This window comes from Thrips palmi, unplaced genomic scaffold (genome assembly GCF_012932325.1).
Source record: "Thrips palmi isolate BJ-2018 unplaced genomic scaffold, TpBJ-2018v1 HiC_scaffold_8, whole genome shotgun sequence".
In the NCBI taxonomy this organism is placed as follows: Eukaryota; Metazoa; Arthropoda; class Insecta; order Thysanoptera; family Thripidae; genus Thrips; species Thrips palmi.
This window is the reverse complement of record NW_023144635.1, coordinates 5877668-5900500: the sequence shown is the minus strand read 5'-3', so window position 1 is coordinate 5900500 and position 22833 is coordinate 5877668. Positions and strand designations below refer to the sequence as shown.

Genomic DNA, 22833 nt, shown 5'->3' with positions numbered 1-22833 from the left:
CTCACCATGGAGACACCATTCTCTCTTCTGTTGTCCAATGCAACAGATGCAGTCACCTCTTAAGTACGCCTGAAATATGTTCAGCGTGGAGTTATAAAGCTTCGTCTTCTTCTTCAGGACCCCTGCAAAGCAAGGAGTAGGCAACCCGCCCCGCCGGCCTGTTCGGCAGGAGAAATAATGGCCTACCTTCCAGGCGCCTCAGGCGCAATGTTTGTTTTCTTTCAAACTTGAGGGAAGAAACAAAGGACTCTCCTCAAAAACAATGACCCCCCCCCATTCTTTCTCTCATTCTCTGGCACACTCTTTTTCTCTCTTTCTCCCCACCCTTGCCCGGAGGTGTCAAAGACTGGTTTTGTGTCCGTCTATGTCCAACGTCACTTTATTGGCATTTTTCTTGTGAATAGTTACCACGTGATGATTTAAAAGAGGGAAGAAAAGTGAATTACATCACATTAATGTTTCATTTTGTTGGAGGATGGACATGGCCGTCGAGCCCCCCGCTGGATACCCTGGAGGTGCCCACCATGAACTGTGCGACGTGCTGTTCCGCAGCACCATATGGTCCATATGCATACGGGGAGGACATTAGGTAGACTCGGGGCCTTAGCTAGCCGTGGTGACAGCGGCTGCTGGACGGGAGGCTGCACGCTTCGGAAGGAAAATCAATGTCCGTTCCGTCGAGGGGGCGGGCGAAAAGGGGGAGGGGGCACGGCAGGGGCGGCAGGGGTTGTGAGGAGAGCTTTGCTGTGCGAGCTGCGCGTTGCCAGGGGCGCGGTGGCAGCAGGGGCAGCGCCAAAGGGTAGGTCGGCATCGCCAGCCCGCCGCTCCGCCGCCAGCCCCAAGTAGAGCCCCGAGCTGCCCCCAGCCCGAGCCCAGCAGTCGAGCTCCAGGCACCGACAGGAGCGCAGCGCACACTGGGGGTGGCTGTGTTGACTCGACGCCCACCTATTGCGACGCAGGGGAGTCAGGAGTGTCCCGCAGTGTCCCGACCCTCGGGTGGGATCGGGTAAGTCTCCGGCGGGACACAGAGAAACTAAAGAGAGTGCAGTGTGAGGTGACGGCTGGTGAGGGCTCAGAAGAGTGCCAAAAGGATGGCGACGGCGCGACGGCGACGGGGGAGGGAAGTGAAGGGGGTGGGGTGGGGTCCGTGGAGTCCTCAAGCAAAGGTGGCGAGTCCGTTCTAGTTCAGTCGTACAAATGGAGTAACCAGGCAGGCAGAGTTCAATTTTCTGTTTTACGAAAGTCCCCTTTTCTTTAAATTCGGGTTTGCAAATTTATAGCCTGTACGTTGGCAGGCATGGTGGGTTGGCCTTGTTTTGTTTTTGTTGTTATTGTTGGTAGTGGTGTTTTGTCCGTCTGCTACTGCTTCTTCTGATTTTGTTTGTTATTGTCGCGAGATGCCTGAAAATGAGTAGGAACTTTGGTATATTGAGTGTGCTTTAATCCAATGGTTTGATTTTTAAATCTATTGCTGTTCAATTCCAGACAGTTGAGTGCCCAAATCGTTAATATTTTGCCTCGGGCAATGGCACCGAGCGCAGGCAAAAGTTGCTATAACACCAACTACAGGAACAGGAATGTGAGAATGCTGGTTGCCCACAAAAGAGCCACTAAGCATCCACTAATGAAGGAAACTGATGGGGCCTTTTTCATCGACGATAAGGACTGTTACACCGATGTCCTCGCTAAAATGGTCTGTGGTGTTGTGCTTGTTTTGGGCTACACACAAGTGGCTGGTAACCCAAATTCTCAACTTGTTTTGGATCGTTTGTTTTCAGGCCTCGCACTGCATGAAACCCGTGTCACGGATTTTCTACATAGACAGTGATGATGATGAGGTGTGTGACGTACATTAAAGTAAAGAATTTTGACTTCCTAATCTTTTACTAAAGGGTTGTGTTTTCTTGTGTCTTGCAGCTGCCAATTGACAGTGATGTTGAATTCAAAGAAGCCCTAAAGGTTTGTGATCTATGATTTTTACAACACACTTATTATCTATCGGAATATCTCCTTGTAATTTTGTTTTTATTTTTGTGTGTGCAGCTGATTGGACAACGCACTGATAAGGGCCGGTTTACATCAATGAGGATTGAGACAGGGGAATTGCAAAAGTATGATAAGAAGAGGACCAAGAAACCGTCAAAGGTAGCGAGAGTAAAAGTAGCTGCTAAGCTGGGTGATGCATCCGCAGCTAAGAAAGGCTCCTTTGCAAACAGGGCTGAATCTGAACCAAAACTATCACTAAAGTAAGTAATTTAATCATTACTTTTTCTTGAATCCAAATGAGAAATGGTCATATTTTTTGGATATGAATGGATGGTATTGAATTTTCAATACTTATACCCTTTTTTTCCCCCCCTTAGGAATTCTGTAGCAGATGAAAGTTCTGTCACGGTCAGCAAGCATGGAATATCTCATACTTGGTTGAAAAACTACTTGCATCAGGTATAAAACCTACTCTTATGTGATTAATCTTGAAATCTTGTGCAATTACTTTGATGCATGACAATTTTGTTTGTTCTTACAGTTCAAGAAGGAACTTATGAATGATTTTGAGTCGCTCTTGGAACCTTACATAGCTGAGCAAAAAAAGATGAATGATCTGATTACATCCCTCAATGCTTCACTCATTTCTGAAAAAAATTGTGCTGGAAAGGGTGCATTAGCAAACTTGAAAGAGTAAGTCCTTACTTATTTGTTTTAAAAATAGTCAAACTACAACCTTTTTGAAAGAACATATACCTATATCAACAAAATCATTTTCCCTCTCCAGGCACACTGAGTCTGACCACAACTACTCAGCCTGCGCTGGCAGCCTAAATGCGCAAGTACACAAGGGACTTTCAAAAGCAATCTACCGTTCTGAACAGGCTAGGCTTAAGGTAAATTTTTTAAGTACATTGTAGTTGTCTTGAAAATGAATGTTTCTAATTGTTTTGTTTTCTTTCTAGTTTGATGAGGCTGTGCCTTTGAGTGAGGATGAAGAAATGCTACAACCTCGCTCTTATCTTGAAGAGGGCGATGATGACAACCTCAGTATTTACTCTGGGGAAATTAGTGTAACTGAAAGTGAATCGGATGAATCCACAGAGGATTTTGTTGATGTACCTCTTCCTTCATGTTTTGATGTTGTTGCTATCCAAAAAGGTAAATTGACAAAGTGTTTCCTTTCTTTCTCCGTCTCTCTCTTTCTCTCTCTTGTTTAATGCTTATTTTCTTGTCTTTTTAAACAACAGGATCAGCACCCAAAAAAGTCACTAAAGAGATGAAGCATATGAAGACCAGCCTCAAAGTGAAAATGGGGAAAGTCTCAAACTATGATGTGGTTGCAAAATGTGAAAAGCCTCAACAAAACGCAAACAGTTTTCAGAACAAGAAACCAGAAATAAATAGTCAACTGTTGAAGATGAACCAGTTAACTCCAAAACAGGTAAGCTATAATGGCATATAACTTAGCAGTTTGGATTGAGAATAGTATGTATAGCTAGGCAAAATTCCTGTATTGTAAAAGATTCCCACTCCAAATGTTTTTTGTCATGAACCAAAAACATTTGCTTTAACCTTAAAAACTGATGTTTTCCTAGGACAATCAGCCTATCATAAAGTCTCTGATAGCTCCTATGGAATACAACAGTTCCCATGACACAATAGATGGCCATTTTTCTGACAATGAAGATTATGATGAAGTTGAAGTGGAAATTGAGGAGGATTATGTGGAAATTGGGGGGGAGGAGGAGGAGGAAGAAGAAGAAGAAGGAGAGGAGGAGGAGGAAGACGAGGAGGAACATAATTGTGATTGTAACTATCGTGAAGAGTATGCTGAAGAGTTTGATGCTGGAAAAATCAAAACTAGTGCTGACAGTGAAAAGCAGGTTTCCTCTAGTACATACCCACGAGCTTTCTTGGACTCATCTGGCAATAATGTTCATAGGTCAGATGAGGTGATCAAACAACAGGAATATACTCAGACAAGGAAAAGATTTGAACAAAATAACAATTTGATAATGGATGGAGTGCAGGAAAAATATCTCCAGACAGACCTGCCACCCTCTCGACAAAATGTGGCTCAGTACAACATGGTAAACTTAACACATCCTAATCCACAAATGGTTTCTAAAGTGCCTGTATATTCCGCACAGTCCCGCCATCAGCCCATGTTTCTGTTGACTGGCACCACAGCACCTGGCTCTGTGTCATATATGCAATTTCCAGAAGCTACTACAATGCCCAAGCACCTGCAGCCAATGCAGAAGCCTTTGCAGCAGGCTCTTTTGCAGACGCCACCATCATTGTTGAAATTGCCACAGCCAGCTCGGAAAACTCTTCAAACTTTTTCTGCTCAGCGTTTTATTGAAACTGCCCAAGCTGCTGTTCAAGCTCAGCATCAGCAGTTTATTCGAGCTGCCCATCGAGCAGCGGTTCAGGCTCAGCAGACTCAAGCTGTTGGCTTGTCACAGTCATTTCTGCAGCAGCGTCATTCTCCTGCCTCCTTTCAAGAAAACCCAGCAACCGTCAGTGGAATAAGAGCAACTACAAACAGTCAAACACCATTCTCTAGAGCTCACGAGCTCAAGCTCTGGAATGAAGTGGATCATGTTGACACTGAACTCCGCAAATGGGTTCAAATGTGCAAGCAGCTGATGGACTCCATTCCAAAACATGTAGATGATTCTTCCCCAACAATGCCAGAATTTCTCAAAAAGTTTGCAATTACTGCTGGAAAGACTCACCAAGATTTAGAAAAGGTTTACCAAAACTTTCGGAAAGAAGTAAAGATGGTTTCAACACAAATGGACGCACGGAAACAGCTGAAGCTGGAACAAGGATGTGGTCAATTAGCTGATGACCCTATAGTTATACTACCAGAGAAGCTCATGACTATAATATCTGCTACGTTGAATACAACATTCAACATTCTTGGAAATATTGCTAAGCTTGGGGTGGCTCCAAGCTCAGTAAGTGATATTTGTTAATTTATTCTTAATAGGTAGTTAACTTTTGCCTATAATAATTTTTCTACTCATTTTTTCCATGTTAGATGATGTTTTTTGTTAGTGGTTGTTTGTTTTTGCCATTTTGTGAGCAATATTTTTCCCCCTGTTTTTTTTACTTTGCATTTATACTTTTGTGCTTTTCCCCTTTCCCCAGGGGGTGGCTTTTATAAAGACTCTAGTTTTCTGCTAAAAAGCAAGCCAAGGCTCCCAGGTACTTCCCTTCTGCCTACAGTCCCCCCCTCCCCCCTCCCCCAAACCAAAGCTGCATGTGCCATCTCAGTCTCCAGTCTTAACAAGCACTTAATGGTTTTGTTTTTGTTTCAGGTACCGTCAGAGCAAACCATCACATCTCCATCTGCTGAGAAGCCGCAGCCTCATAAATCAGCCAATGCTCCCCAAATTCCATCTGAATTGGGAAACACCAATAATGCACGATTTGGATTTGCTACGCAAACCATGCCACCTGGCTTCTATCAGTCATACGCTTCGCCACTTTCAATGTTAGGCAGCGAAAACGCCCCTGTGTGTGGTATCCTGGCTGATCCCCTTGCAAACCAAGGAAGAAAAACTCTTACTTACAGATTGCGTCCATGTTCCACATTTGTTGGACATGCCGGTAACCAAACCTACGTTTGGGGACATAATGCTTTTGCCTACAATACTCCTCAAACCTTGGGCCAGACACCCCAACCACCTCAACAGCAGACTCCGCCCACGATGCCAAGGCAACTTCCTCAGCAGGTGTCGTCTCAGCTACCGCTACAGCTAGCACTTCATCAGCAGGCAATGTCACAAATGGCTTCAATTCAGCCTCAACTGCAGCAAATGCAGCCTCAGTTGCTACAGCCCTTGCAAGCACAGCTTCAGAAAATTAATCGGGAGGACATCTCTGGTAGGCAATCCAATCCTCAAGATATCAACCGCATTGAGACCACTTACAATGGAATGCAGTTGCATGATTTCACCCCAGTTGCAACTGAAACCACGTCTGCATGTTACCCCAATTTGAAAACGGTACCAGCTGGTTTCTGCGCAAAAACATATGGAGGTATGATGAAAAACTGAGATGCTTGAGGCTCAGACGCTCTTGTGATCAGTAGATTGTAAATGTTGTGAAATTTTCACACTGTAAGGTACGGCAGACTGGAAATTATATTAATTGGTTTGGGAGATAGAGACACTGTAGTCCTAAGATCTAAATTGCATTTTGAAAATTAGTATATCTTATTTCCAATAGATCTGTTTCTAGTGTTGTTTGCTATCATTTCTTCATTTCAATCTCAGCTAAATATTTTGTGGTTTTTTTTTTTATTTCAACAAAGGAAGTCCCAAGAGCTTAAGCTCTTTTGAAGGAGTTTTCACATTACAATTTTTTTTTTCACAGATGTTGTTATTCCTTATTGTCAGTTTGCAAGCAGTTAGTGTTGCATAATTTTTTTTGCTTTTGTGTAGTTTTTAATCTAAAACAGTGAATACACAGATCATGGTTCTTTACATCACTGGCCATATTATTAGTTGGACTTTCCCTTGTGTGTGTTTTCAGGGCTCTGCCTGTAGATATGTCGACTTTACTGTAAGCCATTCCTTTCTCTTGAGGTCGCTGGATTCCATTTTTTTCTTTACTGTAGTCAGAGGATGTACTTTATATTTGCCCCATTTAACTGTTAATGGCTATGTTTTAACAATAAAGCAGCCATTGCACACCTGTGTAAGTAGTTGGGAAGTAGCTCCCTTGTATTGTTAAGCTATCATGTTCCCTTTGGGGCCTTTTTTCATTTATTGATTGTTTATAGTTGGTCTGTAGGAAATGCCTCTTTGGATTATTAGACATCCCTGTCTTAAACTCAAAGAAAGGCTTCTTTTCTCCTAATCTAGTCTTAATTATCTCAGTGTGCTTTACTAATTTCTGTTACTCTCTAAATTTTATCAAGTAGCACCTCCTTCTGTGTTCTGTTCTACTTTTAACTGTGACAAAACTGACAGCTTTTAATGTTTAGGATTGTATCTAATTTTTGTGCATTCTGACCAGTCAGAAATAAAATGACCATAAAACAATTTCAATCCACTTTATTTTTAGTTTGATAGTTGCTGGACATCAACAGAAAGTTACGATACGGCATAAAAACAGAGGAAAAGTATGACAGGAGGCATACACAGATTTTTAAAAAATACAATTGGGGGGGGGAAAACGACGACTTAAAACACAACAGATGCAGAGCTGTTCCAAACTGACTTGCAGCCCTCAAGCTTGTAATTTATATGCTCACTGATATTAGCTATATATCTCTCAGAGAGAGGATCAATCAGCAAACCTCTTTTTTTAAATGCTACTCTAATGCAGTCTTTTACATTATCTGCAGTCAGAACATTCAAATGAATGTGATATGAATCAAACCCAAAAGACTGCAATTTTTTGTATAAAATATCAGCCTGTGCTCTAAAACTCCCAGGAGTATTAATATCTTCATCAGTGAAGTCCCCATTCATTACCTGCTAAACCAAAGACAGAAAGATATGCAGGAAAACATTAGAAGTCTAACAAAGCTTTTACTGCCATTTATTACTCACCTGAACATTCAGTGACAGCATCACAATTATTGGTTTATTTTGCCACAAAGCCTCATTGAAGAGTTTCTTTGTCCAGTTAAATGCCTGTGTTATTGAGCTGAGATTAAGACTGTCAACCCCGACTAGATTCAGATGACTTTCACCAAACTTCTTCAAAACTTGTTCAGGTGAGGATGTTGGCCAATGAATTAAAGTAGTTTTTCCTGGGGCAGGATACTTATCTGTTACAATAGATGAGATGAGGGACTTTCCTACTCCAGTGGATCCACTCAACAAAATCACAGGCATTTGTTTATTCTTCAACATATCCTGCAAAAGGATAGTAAAAAAAAACAGTAAGAAAACTGAACAACTGAATTGAGGAACGAAAGAGAAATGTATTGTTTACCTTGTTAATAAAACCATCCAAAATATTGAGCAAAGACGATATAGCAGCTCCCTGACCAAAGACTTGCTGATTTAGGGTAAAATGAAGAGGTTCTAAATTTGCAGACATTAACTCCTCTGCACTCGGCGAAAGTGAGTTTGTCATCACAATATTTTCTTCATTCACTGGCCAGAAAACCCTAAGTAGGACCAATAATACTAAAAGAGGCACAAGAGAAATGATAAAGATGTACTTCCAATGTAACTGTTTAGATTCCTTTTCCTAAACAGAAAGAGAAAGAAAAACTTATGAAATAAAACAGGTGAATGAGTTACATGTGGTCTGTTGTAAGTGTACATGTTCAAGTAAACTCAACCCATACCTGATCTTTAGGGCTGAAATTGATAGAATGTTTGTGACGGCTCCTGGATTTCTTTTGATCATAAAAGGCACAGTCAATTTTGACCTTTTTGTGGGGATTTGCAATTCGGTGTCGATGTTTCACATAATGAGACTTTTCAATAGGTCCATTTGAACTCTCTGAAAATTCTGCCACATGTGTAGACGATGATGATGGATTCTGAAGCAACATGGGTAGATATCTGCTTTTCTGTTGTTTCCTGGGTGAAGCACTAGCACAAGATAAAAATGATAAATTGAGAGCTGACGCTTTGGCCTCACCCTGTCTACTGGACATGCTAAATGACACTTCCTTCACTGATATGCTTCCTAAAGTAGAAACAAAGATACTTTGTTAATTTTATTTTCCAACAAGATTATATTGTTGCTCCTTAAACATTCCTTACCTAGCTTAGTTGGAGTGACTGTTTCACGTATAGTATACTGCTGGAAGATGAAAGGTTCAGAAGATGATGGAGACATAGTTTGTTTGTAAGATTGACGAAGAGCAACAGAAGGATCGCTTCCATTGTCATCCTCCTTTCCAGACATCTGTATGAGCGTGAGAATAGGACAGCAGAAATGTCAACAATGTTGTTTCCTCAGCACTGCCACTATTGATAGGTTAGACATCGTTCAAATCCACATCCAATCCATATCCAGAGGAAAAGAAAATTCAAATAAGACTGAAGCACCTAAAGCAGTACCGTGTTTGGTGAATGAATCGTAATAAGATGGGTTAAAATAGAGATGGGTTCCCGATTGTGACAAATACAATATCTAGCTACAGGTTAAATTTGGCGGCAGTTGAGTAGAGCAGCTGTTGTACCGCAGATGAGAAATTCAGTGGTCGGAAACGACAAAAAAAAGACAAGAACAGATCACAGCGGAAACGTTCCGGAACGTGATTGGCTGGCTAAGCCATCATCCATTCTGCCATTGGTCCAGATCAGCTGTTGTATCCATGACAACAGGTGATGCAAGTGTGGCTCAGCGTCGTGTGTGTAGGTAGTGCTTCTGCTTGGCGCTTGGGTTACCTCAGTTCAGTCTTTGCTAAGTTGCTGATCAGTTGCGATTTGCGAGGTCAAAAATGAGGTGGATTGCGAATCTGTTTCTCAATGTTGCCTTAGTGGCACTGTTATGTCAAGATCTGTTTGCAAAGGTTACATCTGACAAGGAAGGTAAAAGTGAGTCCTCCAGTCAATTTGTCGCCACCAATGAATGGCAAAAAGTAGAAAAAGGTGAGGAAAGTCAAATAAACTAAAGGGTAACTGTACTGTGCTCTGTATGTGTGTAATCATGAGAGTAGGACCCTACTCCATGGTGTAATATGTTAAGGCAATCATCTTTTTCAGGTCAGCCGCTTCCTTCCGGTCTTCACTACAGATTGAACATAAATACCGGAGAGACAGAAGTAAAGCTCCTTGAGCCCACTGGAGCTGATCATAAAACTGGTTTAGTTGCAGTACCTGCAGATGAGCAGGCTGATGATTCAGACAACACATCGTACATGAGCAAAGATGAATTAAAGAAAGTATTAGCTGGAATCACTAGCGATGATGTTCGTGAAGATTCAGACATTTCACAAGAACAGGTAGATCCACCAAACACTGTCTGCTTGCAGTAAAAAAAATAATTAATTGTTACATTTATTACTTATTTATTGCAGAATGTTAAAGAGAAGTATCGGTCGTATGAAGAGCTCAAAAATGAATTTGGGTCCCTTAATATTACTGTCAAAACAGACATGGAAATCCTAAAGGATCTGTTTGTGAAAGCTAAACAATGTCTGCATTCTAATGAAAATAATAATGATGAAGAAATTGTCAGCACCCTCCAAGACCTAGAATATTTGGTGCATCAAATTGACAATGCAAGAGAGTTTATAAGACTTGGCGGGTAAACCTCTACGTCCAAAGTATATCTGAATTTTATCCTACCATTATTATATTTTGTTTCTGTTTTTTGGTGCAGGGTGATGGAAATCGTTGTCCCAGCCTTAAATTCTACTTCTCCTAAAGTTAGAGCAGATTCTTTGTGGTTGCTTGGATCAGCAACTCAAAGTAATCCAAAGGTATCAATGTTTTGTTTTTGTAAATTTGTCTATATTGATAAACTATCAATTATCATAAGTTATATTTTCTTGTGTAGGTGCAAATTGCTGTCCTAAACGCTGGAATTATGCCAAAGCTGGTGAAAGCAATAGTATTAGATCCTGATGCAACTGTCCATGCTCGTGCTATTTATGCATTATCATGCTTGACAAGGCAGTTTCCCGCAGCTCAAGTGAAACTTATTGAGGAGGGTGGATTAGAATCCCTCAGGGTTGTTATTGATGATGAGAAGTCATATGACTTAAAAACGAAGGTAAAACTAGTGCCCTTCATTTCAAGCTTGAATATTCTTTTTGGACTTTGAGTCACTAATACCAAATTATTTTCTACAGATGAGAGTCATTACGTTAATTAATGATTTACTTTTGGAACGCGTATCTGTGAGGGAAGCTGTTGAGGAAAATGAACAGGTTGACATCTCAGACACATCAGAAGTAACTCAAAAAGTACATCAGCACAAGAGAGGCGAACTCAAAGAGAAGCTTCGACAGTATAATAGCATTAATTTTGAAAAGAGACTTGTGGAAGATGGTTGGTGCCACAGACTTTCAGTATTTTTGTCAAAGCTTCACGAAAGTGGAGCTAATTCTGGAAGAACACAGAGAAGAGATGATCTAGGATCAATTATTTCCAAAGACTTGCCATACAGGCCAGAACATGATGTATTAGAAAAGGTAGAAGCTATCTGCTTTCCTGCTTTTCATTAACAAATACATATGTCACTTATCGATTTCATTCGATTGCAGGTCATTGATACATTACTCGTCATGAAGGACCTGTGTCTTCATGAATTTCGAAGTGATGAAAAACTGGAAAAAGTTCTTCGCAACTTCTTATCGTGGTATCAAGACTTAAGCATTCGGGAAGAAGTACTTCAAAAGCAACTAATTGAAGAAGAATGCACCAGTTCTGAAGATTGCTTAAGTCACAGTGAGTCCGAGAATAAAGCGGACGATACCGATATGTACTATACAAATATTGCAGAAACATTGAAACAATTGCTTAAAGTGATAACAGTAAACAATATAAGAAACGAACTGTGATTAAAATAGAACATTATTCCTGACTCATGTGATATTTGCATTTTAATTATTTATTTATTACTAAATTTATTATGTTTACTTCACTGAAAAATGAAATGTGGGTTTTGCTGATTTGTAGATGGCTGTGAGAATGATCACTTGTTATTGCATCAAACTCTTTCTCATTATCACTATTAATCTTGCAGAGTAGGGTCATTTCAGTGCAGAGCAGACATTGTAGGCAGCATCTTGAGGATGCCTCCGTTTGTACAGGTTTGTGCCATTGCAGACTGTAATTGAGTCTAGGATTACCATTTGCTTGCAGAACATATGGAAAATTTGCTATGCAGCTCATGCGATCGATGCTAGTTTTAAGAGAGAAAAATAGCATGTGTTTTTGTACGTATGTCAACAATTTTAAGATCTTACAATCTGTGGACCCTTTCATTTGGTAGTGGAATGTGTTGCTAAAAGTGTGATTCAAATGTCACTAAAATCACACATTTTAGGGAAGTTTTGCTGTGGATTTGTTCTTTAGATTAGTTTTTACAAGAGGTTCTGTATGCCACTCATCAGTTTGACCTTTCACCTTCAGTGAAAATTTTGCTGAGTGAGTACATTGTGTGTCAAAGTTCGTGTTGTATCAGACTGTACAAAAAGAATACTGTAATAATACGAGTCAGAATGACTATGATTTCTTCTTTAAGTTAGCACCTCTTTACCCTCTCACTGCTCCACCAATAAAAAAGAGAGTGTAAGATGATATCTGTAAGAACTGCTAAAGTATACTCATGATTCTTTTCATTCAGGATGATGAGCCAAGCCTCTTGGTTGCTCCTTCTTGGACTTGCGAGCTTCGCAAATTCAGTAATGGAATCATCAAAAGTGAGGCCTTATGTCCATACTCAAGAAACATTTGTTGACCAATGCACTCCAGTTCCCACTTGGACTATTGGTGGTGATAGAGCCATAAGCTTAATTGGGCAGAATATAACTGTCATAGCTCTCTTAAATTCAAGCAGGCCCTTTGGGCGGCAACAAGCAGCCATGTAAGTTTAATTTTTGAGAACCATAATAGTTTAATATGCCTAGAATGATAGAAGTAAAACAGAAGCAGGGACCCAGATTAACCAGAAACATACATTCAGAGTACAACTAATTAAAGTGCTGTAACTTAATTCAGTTTTCTTTTCAGGCTGAACCTGCTTCGCAACCGTTTCTACCTGGCTGGATTTCCAGCCATTAATTTTATGGTCATTAATTCCATGTTAGGATCTGAAAACTCAGAACTTCTGCAACATGAAGCTCCCAGTATACCTGTCTATCAGGAGCAGTCAAGTGAACCTGTGAAGGATATTCTGGGAGTTGGAAATGATCACATTCTCGTCCTAGATCGGTAAGACAAGGTCTTTCCATGCAATACTAAATGGCAAAAAAATAATAACTCTAATTAATATTTATTGATTCTTTGCAGATGTGGACGCATAGCATATCAAGTTATATCTCCCTTCAGTAAACTTACCCATCCTTATGTCAAAGCTGCTATTCTATCAACCTACAAAGACAATCCATGTGGCTTGTGTAAAAAAGCTCAAAATGTAAGTGAACTTCATCAATTTATTAAAATGAAGGGCCACCAAGAAACTCATTTTTTAATTTTATTTGATCATTGACCACAGGTAACACCTGTTGCAGAGGAGGGAAAGGCTGGACAAACTTTAGCTTCCGATACAACAGACCTAGTTCAGTGTCAATTTAAAGTCTGCAACGATCACAAAACAGACTTAAGGCTTTACACAGGACAAGAAAGCAATGCTAATGGAAATGAGACCAATACAAAGGAAGCACAGAGGCTTCAAGAAGTTACTAAAGAGAGAGAAAATGGGAATGGTTTGCCTGGGTCCTTCAAACACAATACTGAGGCTTCAGAATCTCAAGAAATCTTACAAATGCACAATACAACATTAAACCTTGGTGATACTGATTCCCTGGAAAGAAGTACTGAACCAAGAAAAAGAGATCAGAAAACAAGTGAACCTGAAGGTCAAAAACTTGAAGTTATTGCAAATGGAGAACATGTAAAAATTTATAACAACTCTCAAATGCCAAAACCAGAGGATGGACAGAGTCAACTAGGATCACAAGACTATCTTGGTCACATCAAAAACTGGGATTGGTCTGAGAACCAGAACCAAAGCATCATGTCTGGAGGATCTATAAAAAGTACAGAACAGTCTGTAGAAGTAGTTCACCAAGAAAACCATTCCAAAGAAAAAAAGAAGAGAAAGAAAAGGAAGCGTAAAGGAAAAGGTACACCTGCGTATTGTGCCTCATTAGATTGCAGTCAATCTTCAAACAATGACCTTTTACAGAACTCGAATTCTTATGAGGCTAGTGACACTTCCATGGAGAAATTGGTCAATGAAACTCAAAAGTTGTTCGACTGGTATCAACAGCAAATTGAAAATGGTGAAGAGGAATATGAAAGAACTAACATACTCAAAGTTAAAATAATTGACCATTACAGAAAACTGCTACCATGGCTCAATTTCAAATTAGCGCCTAAAGCAGATAATTCTCAAGCTTAACTCACATGATAAAAATACGTAATATGCTTCAAAATATAATGGTTAAAACACCATTAATGGTTAAAGATTTAAACCTCTAAAAATTGTTTTTAAAACTTTACACAACTAAGACAAAATAATAATCCTGATATTTTTAATGAGAAGGGGAAGAGAGGGAAATGATCCACTAGACAGCTGTTATGTTAGGTTCAATATCTGATAGGTCATCAGAATCCAAATCAGATTCTGAAGAAGAACTCGATGAACTGTCGTCATTGTCTGAGGAAGAGGAGTCATCTTCAGAATCTGAAGTACCAGATGAAGATCTGCTTCCATCAGTGTTGTCTTTGGAGATAATGAGAGAAGAAATTTCCCTGCATATTAATTCCTCACTTTTATTCTTGTGGATGATTTTAGAAGCTTCTTCCTCCATTTGTACCAGTCTGGCGGCTGTTTCAAGCTCCTCCAAATCCAATGCAACATCAGCTTTACTTAGCTCAACCTGAAATTTGAACAGCAGTTTTGTTAAATAATAATTTTTCACTGGAAGTGCAGTGTACGGATTCATTAATGAACTATACCTTATTGATAGCAACTAAGAGTGACTTGAGAAAAGAATCTGAAACATGTTGAATCCATATACAATAGTCTCTGATGTAAAGTTGATTTAAAATATAGCGTGGCTCACTGTTGCTAAACAGTGCATGAAGTTCCAATAAACTCTTTAGAATTTGTTTTTTCCCTGAAGGAAAAGAAGAAAGAATGAATAACAAAAACAGCTAAAGGGAGGGAGGGAATAGGGAGATAAAGTTTGCAAGAACACAGTGAAACACTAATGGTTACCTAATGTTAATATTCTCTTGACATCGTCCAAAACTTTCATGGACAGGTCCCAGTGTCTATAGAGGGGGTAACACAAGCTTCTGCGTACAGCAACGATTACTACTTCTTTCAGTGTATTGAAGCTCTGGAAAAAGTTCAAGTCAGAACATAATAACAGAACACCCCAAAACATATAGGATAAAAAAGGATGATTTGAAAAGGTGAGATTTCAATACCGTTAACCAGCTTAGAGTCCCGCTCAATTTATTAACTGCCCAGGCTGATTCTACAGTGTTTTCACCCATTGTCGAACGGACGTTATAAGCATATGAATAAAGTATGTCAATTAAAGATAAGCTGACCATATGCTCTTCTCGCTTATCCAACAAGAACTCCTTCTTTGGCAGGTCTTTTAATACATCTTTTTCATCATCCAAGAAGGAGGCTGAAAGACAAAACCAAAGATCATAAGCAACTAAATTAATTTTCAATGTTATTTTTTTATGTTTTTTCTTTTTAGGGTTTTACCTTCAGAGCCATTTTCCCACAGTGCTTTGAAAGTTAACATTGGTTCAATTATATCTGGTTGGGCCCAGTCAGCTAAATAATGGTCATCACTAAAATCTTCCAGTTCACGTTCGGTGCGCAGCTTTGATCTCTCGGATATTGGTGTTTGATCAGGATCAGGGAGATCAATCACTTCTAAAAACTCAGTCTGAAACCATACAAACTCAACATTAATTACTGCCTCACGTTATGTTCAGAATAAAATAAGTGTGTGTATAGGGTAGCCTTACTTTAAAATTTTGAAACGCTCCAGATATTTTGTTGGCGAATCCATAATGAGGTGCTGAGAGTAAAAAAGCCTCTGAGGGCTCTTCATATGGGCATTGCTCAATATACCATTCATTACTTTCTCCATCACTACAATCTTCCTCCACAGAATCTAAATTTTCATTGCTGATGACTTCAACAACAGGTCGGGATAAGTCATGTTTTTTAGATTGATTAGGAGTGAGAAGTGCAGTGAGGAAATCCAGATCTTGGAAATGCTCCCCCTTATTGACTTTTTGAACACATATGGTAAATGTTCCATTATCAGCATCATAGCTTCCCTTAGAAGCATCCGTTTCTTCAATGTGACCAGAAAGATGGACTCTGGATTTGAAAAGTACGAATAGAAGTGAAAGTGTGCAAAGCTTTGACTTGATGACTTTGTCTAAAATTACAATATATAGTACCGCAGGTAATATGGTGAAGCATAGAAGCAGAAGGTATCCAAGTCTGCGTAGATCTCAGCATCAGCAATACTAGCATAGGGAGCTTGAATTGTGAAGATTAGATCAGTCTCGGTTTGATCTATGTTAAAGCGAGGGGTTATCATCTTAACAGAACCTGGAACAGTAACAGCTATTTGAAAAACAAATCAAGAGAAAAATTGTAGTTGCAGCCCAGTACTCTTTAAGCCGGGACCACGATCGCTAGACCGTTTACCTGTGTAACCTTATAAGGAGAAGACAAAGCACTCACTTGCGATGCAGTTGACGGGGAAACTACTCTACTCCTACTCGATCAAACTTCAAGGTGGAGGAGCTTGCCTTGCCTACCACCACATGAAATTTGAGGTTAGGTTATATCTGTACGTAAGAAAAACACTGCTGCTATTCGCAGAATATTCTGTTAATAGTGGTGTTTACATGTATTTATTTGCACGCCAGTGTGGGAGGGGGAGGTGAGGGGAAGAGTGACGTAATTTAGATCAGAAACCAAGCAGAAAGCTGAACTTAAAGGGTTCGTGATAAAACCAGAAAAACCTTTTCGCAAATCAGTTTAAATTGGCAAAAGTTTCACATCTTTTTCATTTTCTAGCTGGAATCATGTCATTTCTGTCAAGCCGACATTCTGGTAAGTTGGTTGTAATGTCCTTAAAAATTATATCCTGAATCTAAGTCTTTATTATTTGTTTCTAAAACTCTCCATTAAATTAAAAAAAAAAATCAAAGTTAACACTTGTAACTTGAAGTGCCTTTATGTTTTCCTTACGTATTTCAGCTTTGACCTTAGCAAGACAAAGTCAACGATACCAAGAATTGGTATTTCGTTTCATTCATAGAGCACCACTAGTGTTACACGAAGAAACTCAGCAGAAAACACATTCTGATTCTGAATGTGATAATGGAGATGTTAGTTTTGATAGTGTGTTTGCTTCGAATCACATCCCAACATCTCTTTTCCAACGAGTGTTTCTCTCCATAGGCTCAGCTGGAATATCTATTACGGATCCATCTAGAGGAGGTATTTATCAAATGTGCTCTTTACTCAACAATTCAGCAGCGTGGTTATTGTTTTTCTTTTTGTTGCCTTGCAGACATGATTGCAACATTAGGAGAAACTACAGGATCCTGTGCATTACAAATGATGTTACAGACCATGGAAAATGATGAGGAGGGGAGAAAAATTCTGAGGTGACTGTAATTGCTTTATGTCCCTCTTTCCAGAGTTCAAGAATATTGCCGCTGTATTTAGAATGTTTTGTTTTGCAGTGAGAGGCCTCGCCTTACTTCTAAAACGATAAATCTATCGAAGCTTAAATCAATGCCAGAAGGCACTCTAGGTAGAGCATATTCTAATTTTCTCACTGTAAATGTAAGTGTCAACAATCATTTTTTGTGCATTCTCATGGATTCATGCCTTCTGAATTTGCTTCAATTTCATTTTTGTAGTGACTTTGAAATGGTCTGTTACAGAATGTTTCTCCAGATTCAAGAGCAACTACTCAGTTTGTGGATGATGTTGAACTGGCATATGTTATGCAGAGATACAGGGAAATGCATGATTTGATTCATACTATTCTTCAAATGAGAACAAATATGTTAGGTGAAGCTAACCTGTGATTAAATAATGTTGGAAGTATTAACTATGAGTTTTGGACAATTATTTCTATCCTGAATGTTGCAGGTGAGGTAACTGTCAAGTGGGTTGAGGCTATCCAAACTAAACTTCCCATGTGTGTTGGAGGAGCGCTGTTTGGTTCAATTCGTCTTTCAAAAAAGTAAGTAAAACACAATTTATGCAGAACACTTCTGAAATGGTTTTCTACATGACGCTCTTTTCTGGACTTATGTTTAACTTCCAAAAAAATTTCTTCTGTGATCAAAATGCAGTTATGGTGTCTAATTTTGATGTGTACCTTGGGATTTTCAGACAGCGGCAAAAATACATCTCCGAGTATTTACCCTGGGCTATTAGAACTGGGTGGGAGAGCAAGTTCCTTCTTAACTTATATTTTGAAAAGCGTTGGGACCAAACTTTAGAGGAACTTCAGAAAGAAATGAACATTGTACCTCTTGAAATTGAGAAAGGGACTTACGTGAAGTAATCAAGCATAGAGTGAAGTGATTTCATTCCTTTCATTGATTTTAAGTTCATAGAATTTAATAAATTTAGATATTTTGAATTGTTTTTCTCAGAAAGTAGTTTTCTTGTTAGATGACTCCAGCGATAGGATGAAGAGGTCACCCAATCAGAAACAGCCAACCCTAGCTATAACCACTATAGGCAATAGCATATAAAGTGTGTCATTCTCTTTCAAAATTCAAGTTGTTGTTCCTTTTTTTTTTGTCTTTGGAGGTGCAAAATTAATAAACAAAGCTCCACAGGAAAGTCTTGTAGTAAACTAAACTATAATTTATTTCTTATGAGTAAGTACACAATTGAATTAGATTGTACAGTCTCACTAAGAATGAGCGTATAATTAACAATTGCACTCATTTAAAATACAACAATCACATAATCAACATAAAAACTCATTTAGATTTTAAAAATTGAAGCAATTCTGGAAGAAAGGGCAGAAAAACTAAAAGTATTAGAAAACCTATAAGAAATAAATTTAGGTTTCTTATTGATAGGGCAATGAAAAAGATTTCACTTGTCAAAGAGTCACAAAGTATTTTTAAGTTTGTAAAACTCTGAATTTCTCAACCAGTTGAGAAATCCAGAGTTAAGCAGTTGGATCTCTAAAGATATTATTTGATCACAAATCATAAGGGAAGGTAATGAAAAATTTTGTTGTTCTCCATAAAGAATAAAAATATCTTCAGTATGGAAAACCATTTTCTTTTCTCAGTGTCTTGTTGCATTGATATATGTTTCCCGATCACATAGGATCTAAATATTTTTATAAGATATATGAAGCAGAAAACATAACTCATACGACCACAGAAGAAAATGTACAAAAGAAGGCACAAAAAGATAATTCAGAATATAGTAAGTCCCTACAAAGACACAGTAAATAAGGGTGCGCTATGTATGAAACATTTTAGGAGAACTCCTTCTGTAATTGGTTTAGCTCTAAGATGCCTAGATACACATTAAAATCATGTGTCCGTCAAATTGAGAGATCTTCAGAAATCTTTAGCTTAGAAATCTACAACTTAAAAACAGGAGCATGTCAATGTCAAGTGACAAGCCATTTTCACGCTCAAGAAAACAAAATGCCAGAGGATATATCTTTATAACAATCAATGACTCTGCATAGATGGAAACAATGAACAACATATAATGTCACAAATTAACATTTTTCAGTATGATGCACAGTAGACTGTTTTCATAGGAACGTCATAGCAAGTTTCAGTCTTGGTCCTTCACATGTCTTAACACACTTCAACAAATCACTTCCCTCTCTATATAAATTCATTTTTTAACAGTGAGATTGTTCATTGTGAGCTTTGAATGGGCTTTGTACTTAACCATGAGACATTTGCAAGATACACCAAAAGGAATTTCTTTTCAAATCTATGGTCCCCTTTTAGTTTCAAGACAACTACACCACCAGCAGCTTCTCACACAAAATTTTGCAATGAAACCAAAGAGAGAAGAAGAAAGAAAAAGCACCCTTACAAGTAAAGTATAAAACAAAAAATGCCAAGGACATCATGCACTTCAAAATATAACACTTTTTTTTGTTTTTTTTTGTTGTTCTTTCAGCAGTATTGATTCTCTTACAGCTCTGTCTCAGTTACTAAAATCCAGGAAGGGGCACAGTTTATCACAGTCTGGTGTAGGTAATACATAAGCCTAGGAATTGCGCCACAAAGCTAGTCAATGAATAGAAGTTGAAACATCATTGCTAATATAACAATACTGGAAGTGATCATTTTAGCATAGGAAGGAATGAAGCAGAGTGGTAAATTTTCAGTTCAACTGAAATTTTACTTTTAGTGATTAACTGATTGACTAATCATTAAAAGTTCTCTAGAGAATTTCCTAGTTTTTACTTATACCATACATACAGCTTTGGTAAGATATGTGACAGGTTCATGAGTGACCTATGAAAATTGGAGAGTTGCTTTAAAAAACACAGTTTCCTAGAAATTAAAAGGAATGTTAAATTGTCAAGGTGAGGCTTGACTCTTACATTGAAATAATTCACCTTAATTTGACATACTCATGGCATGGGGAGTTACATTCTTGTCTCAAAGCCTCTCTCCTGATTGAAAACAGTTCCAAGAATGGCAAAGAAAACATCATCAAACAAACACAAAGGGAAAAAAATCAGTACTACAACAGTATTACCAACTGCAATAACTGCCAAATATCTCGAGATTGAGGCAAGTGTTACATACAATTGGCACAATTGTCAATTTGAAACTGAAAAGCACACATGTAGGAAATAAAAAATACTGTAAGGCTAAAAAAAAGAGAGAAATTTGCCACAACAAAAGTTGTAATCATCTTTCTTCATTTCAGAACACAATAACCTGGCACATTAAACTTTTCTTAAGCAATAATTTAACGACATGACGATTTCATGGGATTAGAAGGACCAGCGGGGCGCCGGGGGCGTTCAACGACCATCTCAGTTGGCAGCCGTAGGGGCCGCGCTGGCGGAGGCCGCGTTGGCGGAGGCCGAGCCGGCAGACTTCTTGGTGGACACCCGGGTCAGCAGTTTGCGGAAGGACGACGTCCAGCGGCCGCCTCGCTGGAAGGCCGACGAGGCCGACGAGGTCGACGCCTCGGCGTTGGTGGTCCTGGAAGAGCAGGAGCGGTCACTGGAGCGGTCACTGGAGCGCTGCAGCGTCGAGTCATACAACTCGCTGGAGAAGCCCGAGTCCGAGGAGAAGGCCCTGGTGCTGGTGGCGGCCTGCTCCTCGCCCTGGCCGTGGCCGTGGCCGTGGGGGGCAGACGTCGCCGACGTCGCCGACGCCGAGCACGATGATGTGGTCGACTGGTCCGTGGCCACGCCCACCAGGCAATGGCAGGCGTCGGTGCAACGCTCCTCGCCTGCGGGAAAGGCACGGGTAAAGGCAACACGATGGGGGCAAGGTAGGCAATCCCGCCACGCGTCCCACCGGGGCAGTGCACTGCTGTACTCACCCTGGCCGGAGTCACCGGAGCTGCAGCTGGCCTCGTCGATGTAGGAGATGTGCGCGCCGAGGCAGTGCAGCGGCAGAGAGTGCGACGGGGAGGGGGAGGGCGACGAGGGCGCCGTCGAAGAGTACGCGCGCCGGAACGAGTAGTCCGAGCGGCACGATGGCAGGGGGCTGCTGCGACTCGGCGCCGTGCCGCCGTCCTCGACGCCGTCCTCGTCGTCGAACAGCTCCCCCTCGTCCGAGCAGTACGGCGACGGCGTGTTGGACGCGGCCTGCGCGCCGCGACGCTTGGCTCGCCAGTCGTGCAGGGGCTGCAGGGGCGCCTGCAGGCAGGAGAACAGCTTGCCGCTGCGGTCGCAGCGAAAGCAAGGGCCGTTAGGGCTGTTGCAGAGCACACCGTGGAGGAAAGAAAAGAAAACTACTTACTCGTCCCTGGACGCGTACTCGCCGAACGCGTCTCGGGTGTAGGCGCACACGTGGCACTTCTTGCGCCGACACGTGGCCAGGTGCTTCATGCCCTTCTTCAGCTGGCTGTTGAGGGACTGGCTCTGCCGCGCCATCAGCTTCAACTCCGACATCTCGCGCTCCAGGCCGTCGAGGCCGTGCGCCTGCCCGGGCCCCGCGGCCGCGGCGCCAGACACGGCCTCTGCCGCAGCGGAGCGCTGCGCTGCGCCGGGGAAGTACCGGCCGCGGTGGTGGTGGTGGCCCTCCAGCTGCTGCCGGAGACTCTCGTTCTGCAACACGAGCGGGGCAGCTCGGTGGTTAGTCACTTACTCGAGCGAAAGATGCAAACCATGAACTAGGCGAGTCCTCTGCTCACCTCCCTCTCGAGGCAGTCCTTCTCGGCGGCGATGACGCTGACCTGCCGCACCACCTCCTGCCGGGCGCGCTCCAGGCCGCGGCGCGTCGCTTCGGCCTCGCGGGACTGCTGCTTCAGCTGCAACCACAAAGCCCGTCCGGGTGAGGGATGAAAAGGAGGGGGAGGGGAACCAGAACGGGTCAGGTTAGGTTAAGGCGAAGGAAGCTCACCCTGCGATACGCCTCCAGCTTCTCCTTCTCCAGGGCGTCCTTCATCTGGGAGAACTTCTCCTTCTCGGTGCGTAACTGCAACACACAAGCAAACAAACGTGTCAGCACTAGGCAGCACAGCGCGGCACAGCACGGCACCACCGGACTTCGAAAACTCGCGCCAGACGCGCTTCGAGTCGGGCGTCGTCGTCATCTCCGTCATCGGCGTTCTCTTGTCTGGGGATGAACCGCGCGTGCTCTCCGATGACTCAGCCTCGGCCAGCCTGCTCCGAGAAGCGCTTCGCCTCTCTCGCACTCACGGGCCGTCCCGGGAAGGAGTGAGAGAGACGGAACGACGAAACGCTGAGCGGAATCAGTCTTCTGTCAGTTAGCGGGGCGCCTGAGAGGGGGACGCCGTGAAGCCCCTCGGGGGCCCGGCCCGGGGGAGGGGAGGGGAGGGGGAGGAAGGGGCTCGCCGCGGTCCGCGGGGGGGCAGCGGTTTAGTACGCGGCTCGTGTCCGCGCGAGGCGCCAGGCGTCGCGACGCGTGTGCCGCCGGCACCCCAAGCCGAGCCCGAGTCCCCCGAGTCCCGCGCCCCGAG

The 22833-nt window shown here is 41.5% G+C and overlaps 7 protein-coding genes across 14 annotated transcripts in view; 4 read left to right on the top strand and 3 right to left on the bottom strand.

Annotated features, from left to right (window-relative positions):
• Positions 1-848: 848 nt before the first annotated feature.
• On the top strand, positions 849-7049 carry LOC117653739. Of its 2 annotated transcripts, none has more exons than XM_034399602.1 (12): positions 849-1006; positions 1486-1693; positions 1779-1838; positions 1918-1959; positions 2044-2246; positions 2364-2445; positions 2528-2679; positions 2774-2882; positions 2952-3147; positions 3237-3430; positions 3585-4955; positions 5319-7049. In XM_034399602.1, exons 2-12 carry the CDS (start codon positions 1526-1528, stop codon positions 6057-6059), a joined length of 3318 nt encoding a protein of 1105 aa, XP_034255493.1. In that variant the 5' UTR covers positions 849-1006; positions 1486-1525; the 3' UTR covers positions 6060-7049. The 2 variants fall into 2 exon arrangements, with proteins under 2 accessions (XP_034255493.1, XP_034255492.1); XM_034399601.1 differs by lacking the exon at positions 849-1006 and adding an exon at positions 1149-1411.
• LOC117653744 lies at positions 7046-9235 on the bottom strand. 5 transcript variants are annotated; one of them, XM_034399611.1, is made up of 6 exons: positions 9117-9235; positions 8736-9023; positions 8312-8658; positions 7951-8211; positions 7563-7871; positions 7046-7487 (listed from the first exon to the last, which is right to left on the bottom strand). In XM_034399611.1, the coding sequence occupies exons 2-6, from the start codon at positions 8878-8880 to the stop codon at positions 7191-7193; spliced, it is 1359 nt and encodes a 452-aa protein (XP_034255502.1). In that variant the 5' UTR covers positions 8881-9023; positions 9117-9235; the 3' UTR covers positions 7046-7190. The 5 variants fall into 5 exon arrangements, with proteins under 5 accessions (XP_034255502.1, XP_034255500.1, XP_034255503.1 ...); XM_034399609.1 differs by having other exon boundaries at positions 8736-8880; positions 9036-9194; XM_034399612.1 differs by having other exon boundaries at positions 8736-8880; positions 9024-9174.
• Positions 9236-9308: 73 nt separating this feature from the next.
• LOC117653741 (nucleotide exchange factor SIL1) lies at positions 9309-12158 on the top strand. Its single transcript, XM_034399604.1, has 7 exons — positions 9309-9569; positions 9684-9922; positions 9998-10227; positions 10303-10402; positions 10480-10695; positions 10775-11116; positions 11189-12158. Exons 1-7 carry the CDS (start codon positions 9419-9421, stop codon positions 11483-11485), a joined length of 1575 nt encoding a protein of 524 aa, XP_034255495.1. The 5' UTR covers positions 9309-9418; the 3' UTR covers positions 11486-12158.
• LOC117653743 (selenoprotein P-like) lies at positions 11603-14213 on the top strand. Its single transcript, XM_034399608.1, has 5 exons — positions 11603-11737; positions 12274-12513; positions 12660-12860; positions 12939-13062; positions 13144-14213. The coding sequence occupies exons 2-5, from the start codon at positions 12275-12277 to the stop codon at positions 14050-14052; spliced, it is 1473 nt and encodes a 490-aa protein (XP_034255499.1). The 5' UTR covers positions 11603-11737; position 12274; the 3' UTR covers positions 14053-14213.
• Positions 14169-16531, bottom strand: LOC117653742 (protein SHQ1 homolog). 2 transcript variants are annotated; one of them, XM_034399605.1, is made up of 8 exons: positions 16384-16531; positions 16095-16248; positions 15651-16011; positions 15382-15568; positions 15090-15298; positions 14875-14998; positions 14613-14773; positions 14169-14533 (listed from the first exon to the last, which is right to left on the bottom strand). In XM_034399605.1, the coding sequence occupies exons 2-8, from the start codon at positions 16235-16237 to the stop codon at positions 14219-14221; spliced, it is 1500 nt and encodes a 499-aa protein (XP_034255496.1). In that variant the 5' UTR covers positions 16238-16248; positions 16384-16531; the 3' UTR covers positions 14169-14218. The 2 variants fall into 2 exon arrangements, with proteins under 2 accessions (XP_034255496.1, XP_034255498.1); XM_034399607.1 differs by having other exon boundaries at positions 16348-16490.
• Positions 16532-16554: 23 nt separating this feature from the next.
• LOC117653745 (ubiquinone biosynthesis protein COQ4 homolog, mitochondrial) lies at positions 16555-18965 on the top strand. Of its 2 annotated transcripts, XM_034399615.1 has the most exons (8): positions 16555-16644; positions 16723-16758; positions 16906-17148; positions 17222-17318; positions 17397-17499; positions 17601-17730; positions 17812-17905; positions 18058-18965. In XM_034399615.1, the coding sequence occupies exons 2-8, from the start codon at positions 16731-16733 to the stop codon at positions 18230-18232; spliced, it is 870 nt and encodes a 289-aa protein (XP_034255506.1). In that variant the 5' UTR covers positions 16555-16644; positions 16723-16730; the 3' UTR covers positions 18233-18965. The 2 variants fall into 2 exon arrangements, with proteins under 2 accessions (XP_034255506.1, XP_034255505.1); XM_034399614.1 differs by having other exon boundaries at positions 16592-16758.
• The window catches only part of LOC117653740, a 57029-nt gene continuing 52715 nt past the window's right edge, over positions 18520-22833 (bottom strand). Inside the window, exons 5-9 of the mRNA XM_034399603.1 lie at positions 22254-22328; positions 22045-22161; positions 21651-21958; positions 21229-21572; positions 18520-21135 (exon numbers count right to left, since the gene is read on the bottom strand). Coding sequence (XP_034255494.1) covers positions 20711-21135; positions 21229-21572; positions 21651-21958; positions 22045-22161; positions 22254-22328 — 1269 coding nt within the window. The 3' untranslated portion in view covers positions 18520-20710. The remainder of the gene's footprint in view (positions 21136-21228; positions 21573-21650; positions 21959-22044; positions 22162-22253; positions 22329-22833) is intronic.

What these genes read in the sequence shown, in the direction of transcription:
- LOC117653739 (XM_034399601.1), top strand. An exon ending in GAACCAAAACTATCACTAAA is followed by an intron (nt 2,247 to 2,363) that starts GTAAGTAATTTA and finishes TCCCCCCCTTAG; the next exon opens with GAATTCTGTAGCAGATGAAA. An exon ending in TGTTGTTGCTATCCAAAAAG is followed by an intron (nt 3,148 to 3,236) that starts GTAAATTGACAA and finishes TTTAAACAACAG; the next exon opens with GATCAGCACCCAAAAAAGTC.
- LOC117653744 (XM_034399611.1), bottom strand. Translation starts at nt 8,880, where the DNA reads ATGTCTGGAAAGGAGGATGACAATGGAAGCGATCCTTCTGTTGCTCTT. An exon ending in AGTCACTCCAACTAAGCTAG is followed by an intron (nt 8,659 to 8,735) that starts GTAAGGAATGTT and finishes TTTCTACTTTAG; the next exon opens with GAAGCATATCAGTGAAGGAA. An exon ending in TGCTGTCACTGAATGTTCAG is followed by an intron (nt 7,488 to 7,562) that starts GTGAGTAATAAA and finishes TCTTTGGTTTAG; the next exon opens with CAGGTAATGAATGGGGACTT.
- LOC117653741 (XM_034399604.1), top strand. Translation starts at nt 9,419, where the DNA reads ATGAGGTGGATTGCGAATCTGTTTCTCAATGTTGCCTTAGTGGCACTG. An exon ending in CAACTCAAAGTAATCCAAAG is followed by an intron (nt 10,403 to 10,479) that starts GTATCAATGTTT and finishes TTTCTTGTGTAG; the next exon opens with GTGCAAATTGCTGTCCTAAA. An exon ending in AACATGATGTATTAGAAAAG is followed by an intron (nt 11,117 to 11,188) that starts GTAGAAGCTATC and finishes ATTCGATTGCAG; the next exon opens with GTCATTGATACATTACTCGT.
- LOC117653743 (XM_034399608.1), top strand. Translation starts at nt 12,275, where the DNA reads ATGATGAGCCAAGCCTCTTGGTTGCTCCTTCTTGGACTTGCGAGCTTC. An exon ending in GGGCGGCAACAAGCAGCCAT is followed by an intron (nt 12,514 to 12,659) that starts GTAAGTTTAATT and finishes TTTTCTTTTCAG; the next exon opens with GCTGAACCTGCTTCGCAACC. An exon ending in TGTGTAAAAAAGCTCAAAAT is followed by an intron (nt 13,063 to 13,143) that starts GTAAGTGAACTT and finishes CATTGACCACAG; the next exon opens with GTAACACCTGTTGCAGAGGA.
- LOC117653742 (XM_034399605.1), bottom strand. Translation starts at nt 16,237, where the DNA reads ATGATAACCCCTCGCTTTAACATAGATCAAACCGAGACTGATCTAATC. An exon ending in GGACTCTAAGCTGGTTAACG is followed by an intron (nt 14,999 to 15,089) that starts GTATTGAAATCT and finishes AACTTTTTCCAG; the next exon opens with AGCTTCAATACACTGAAAGA. An exon ending in TCTTAGTTGCTATCAATAAG is followed by an intron (nt 14,534 to 14,612) that starts GTATAGTTCATT and finishes TTCAAATTTCAG; the next exon opens with GTTGAGCTAAGTAAAGCTGA.
- LOC117653745 (XM_034399615.1), top strand. Translation starts at nt 16,731, where the DNA reads ATGTCATTTCTGTCAAGCCGACATTCTG. An exon ending in CTAATTTTCTCACTGTAAAT is followed by an intron (nt 17,500 to 17,600) that starts GTAAGTGTCAAC and finishes GGTCTGTTACAG; the next exon opens with AATGTTTCTCCAGATTCAAG. An exon ending in TCAATTCGTCTTTCAAAAAA is followed by an intron (nt 17,906 to 18,057) that starts GTAAGTAAAACA and finishes TGGGATTTTCAG; the next exon opens with ACAGCGGCAAAAATACATCT.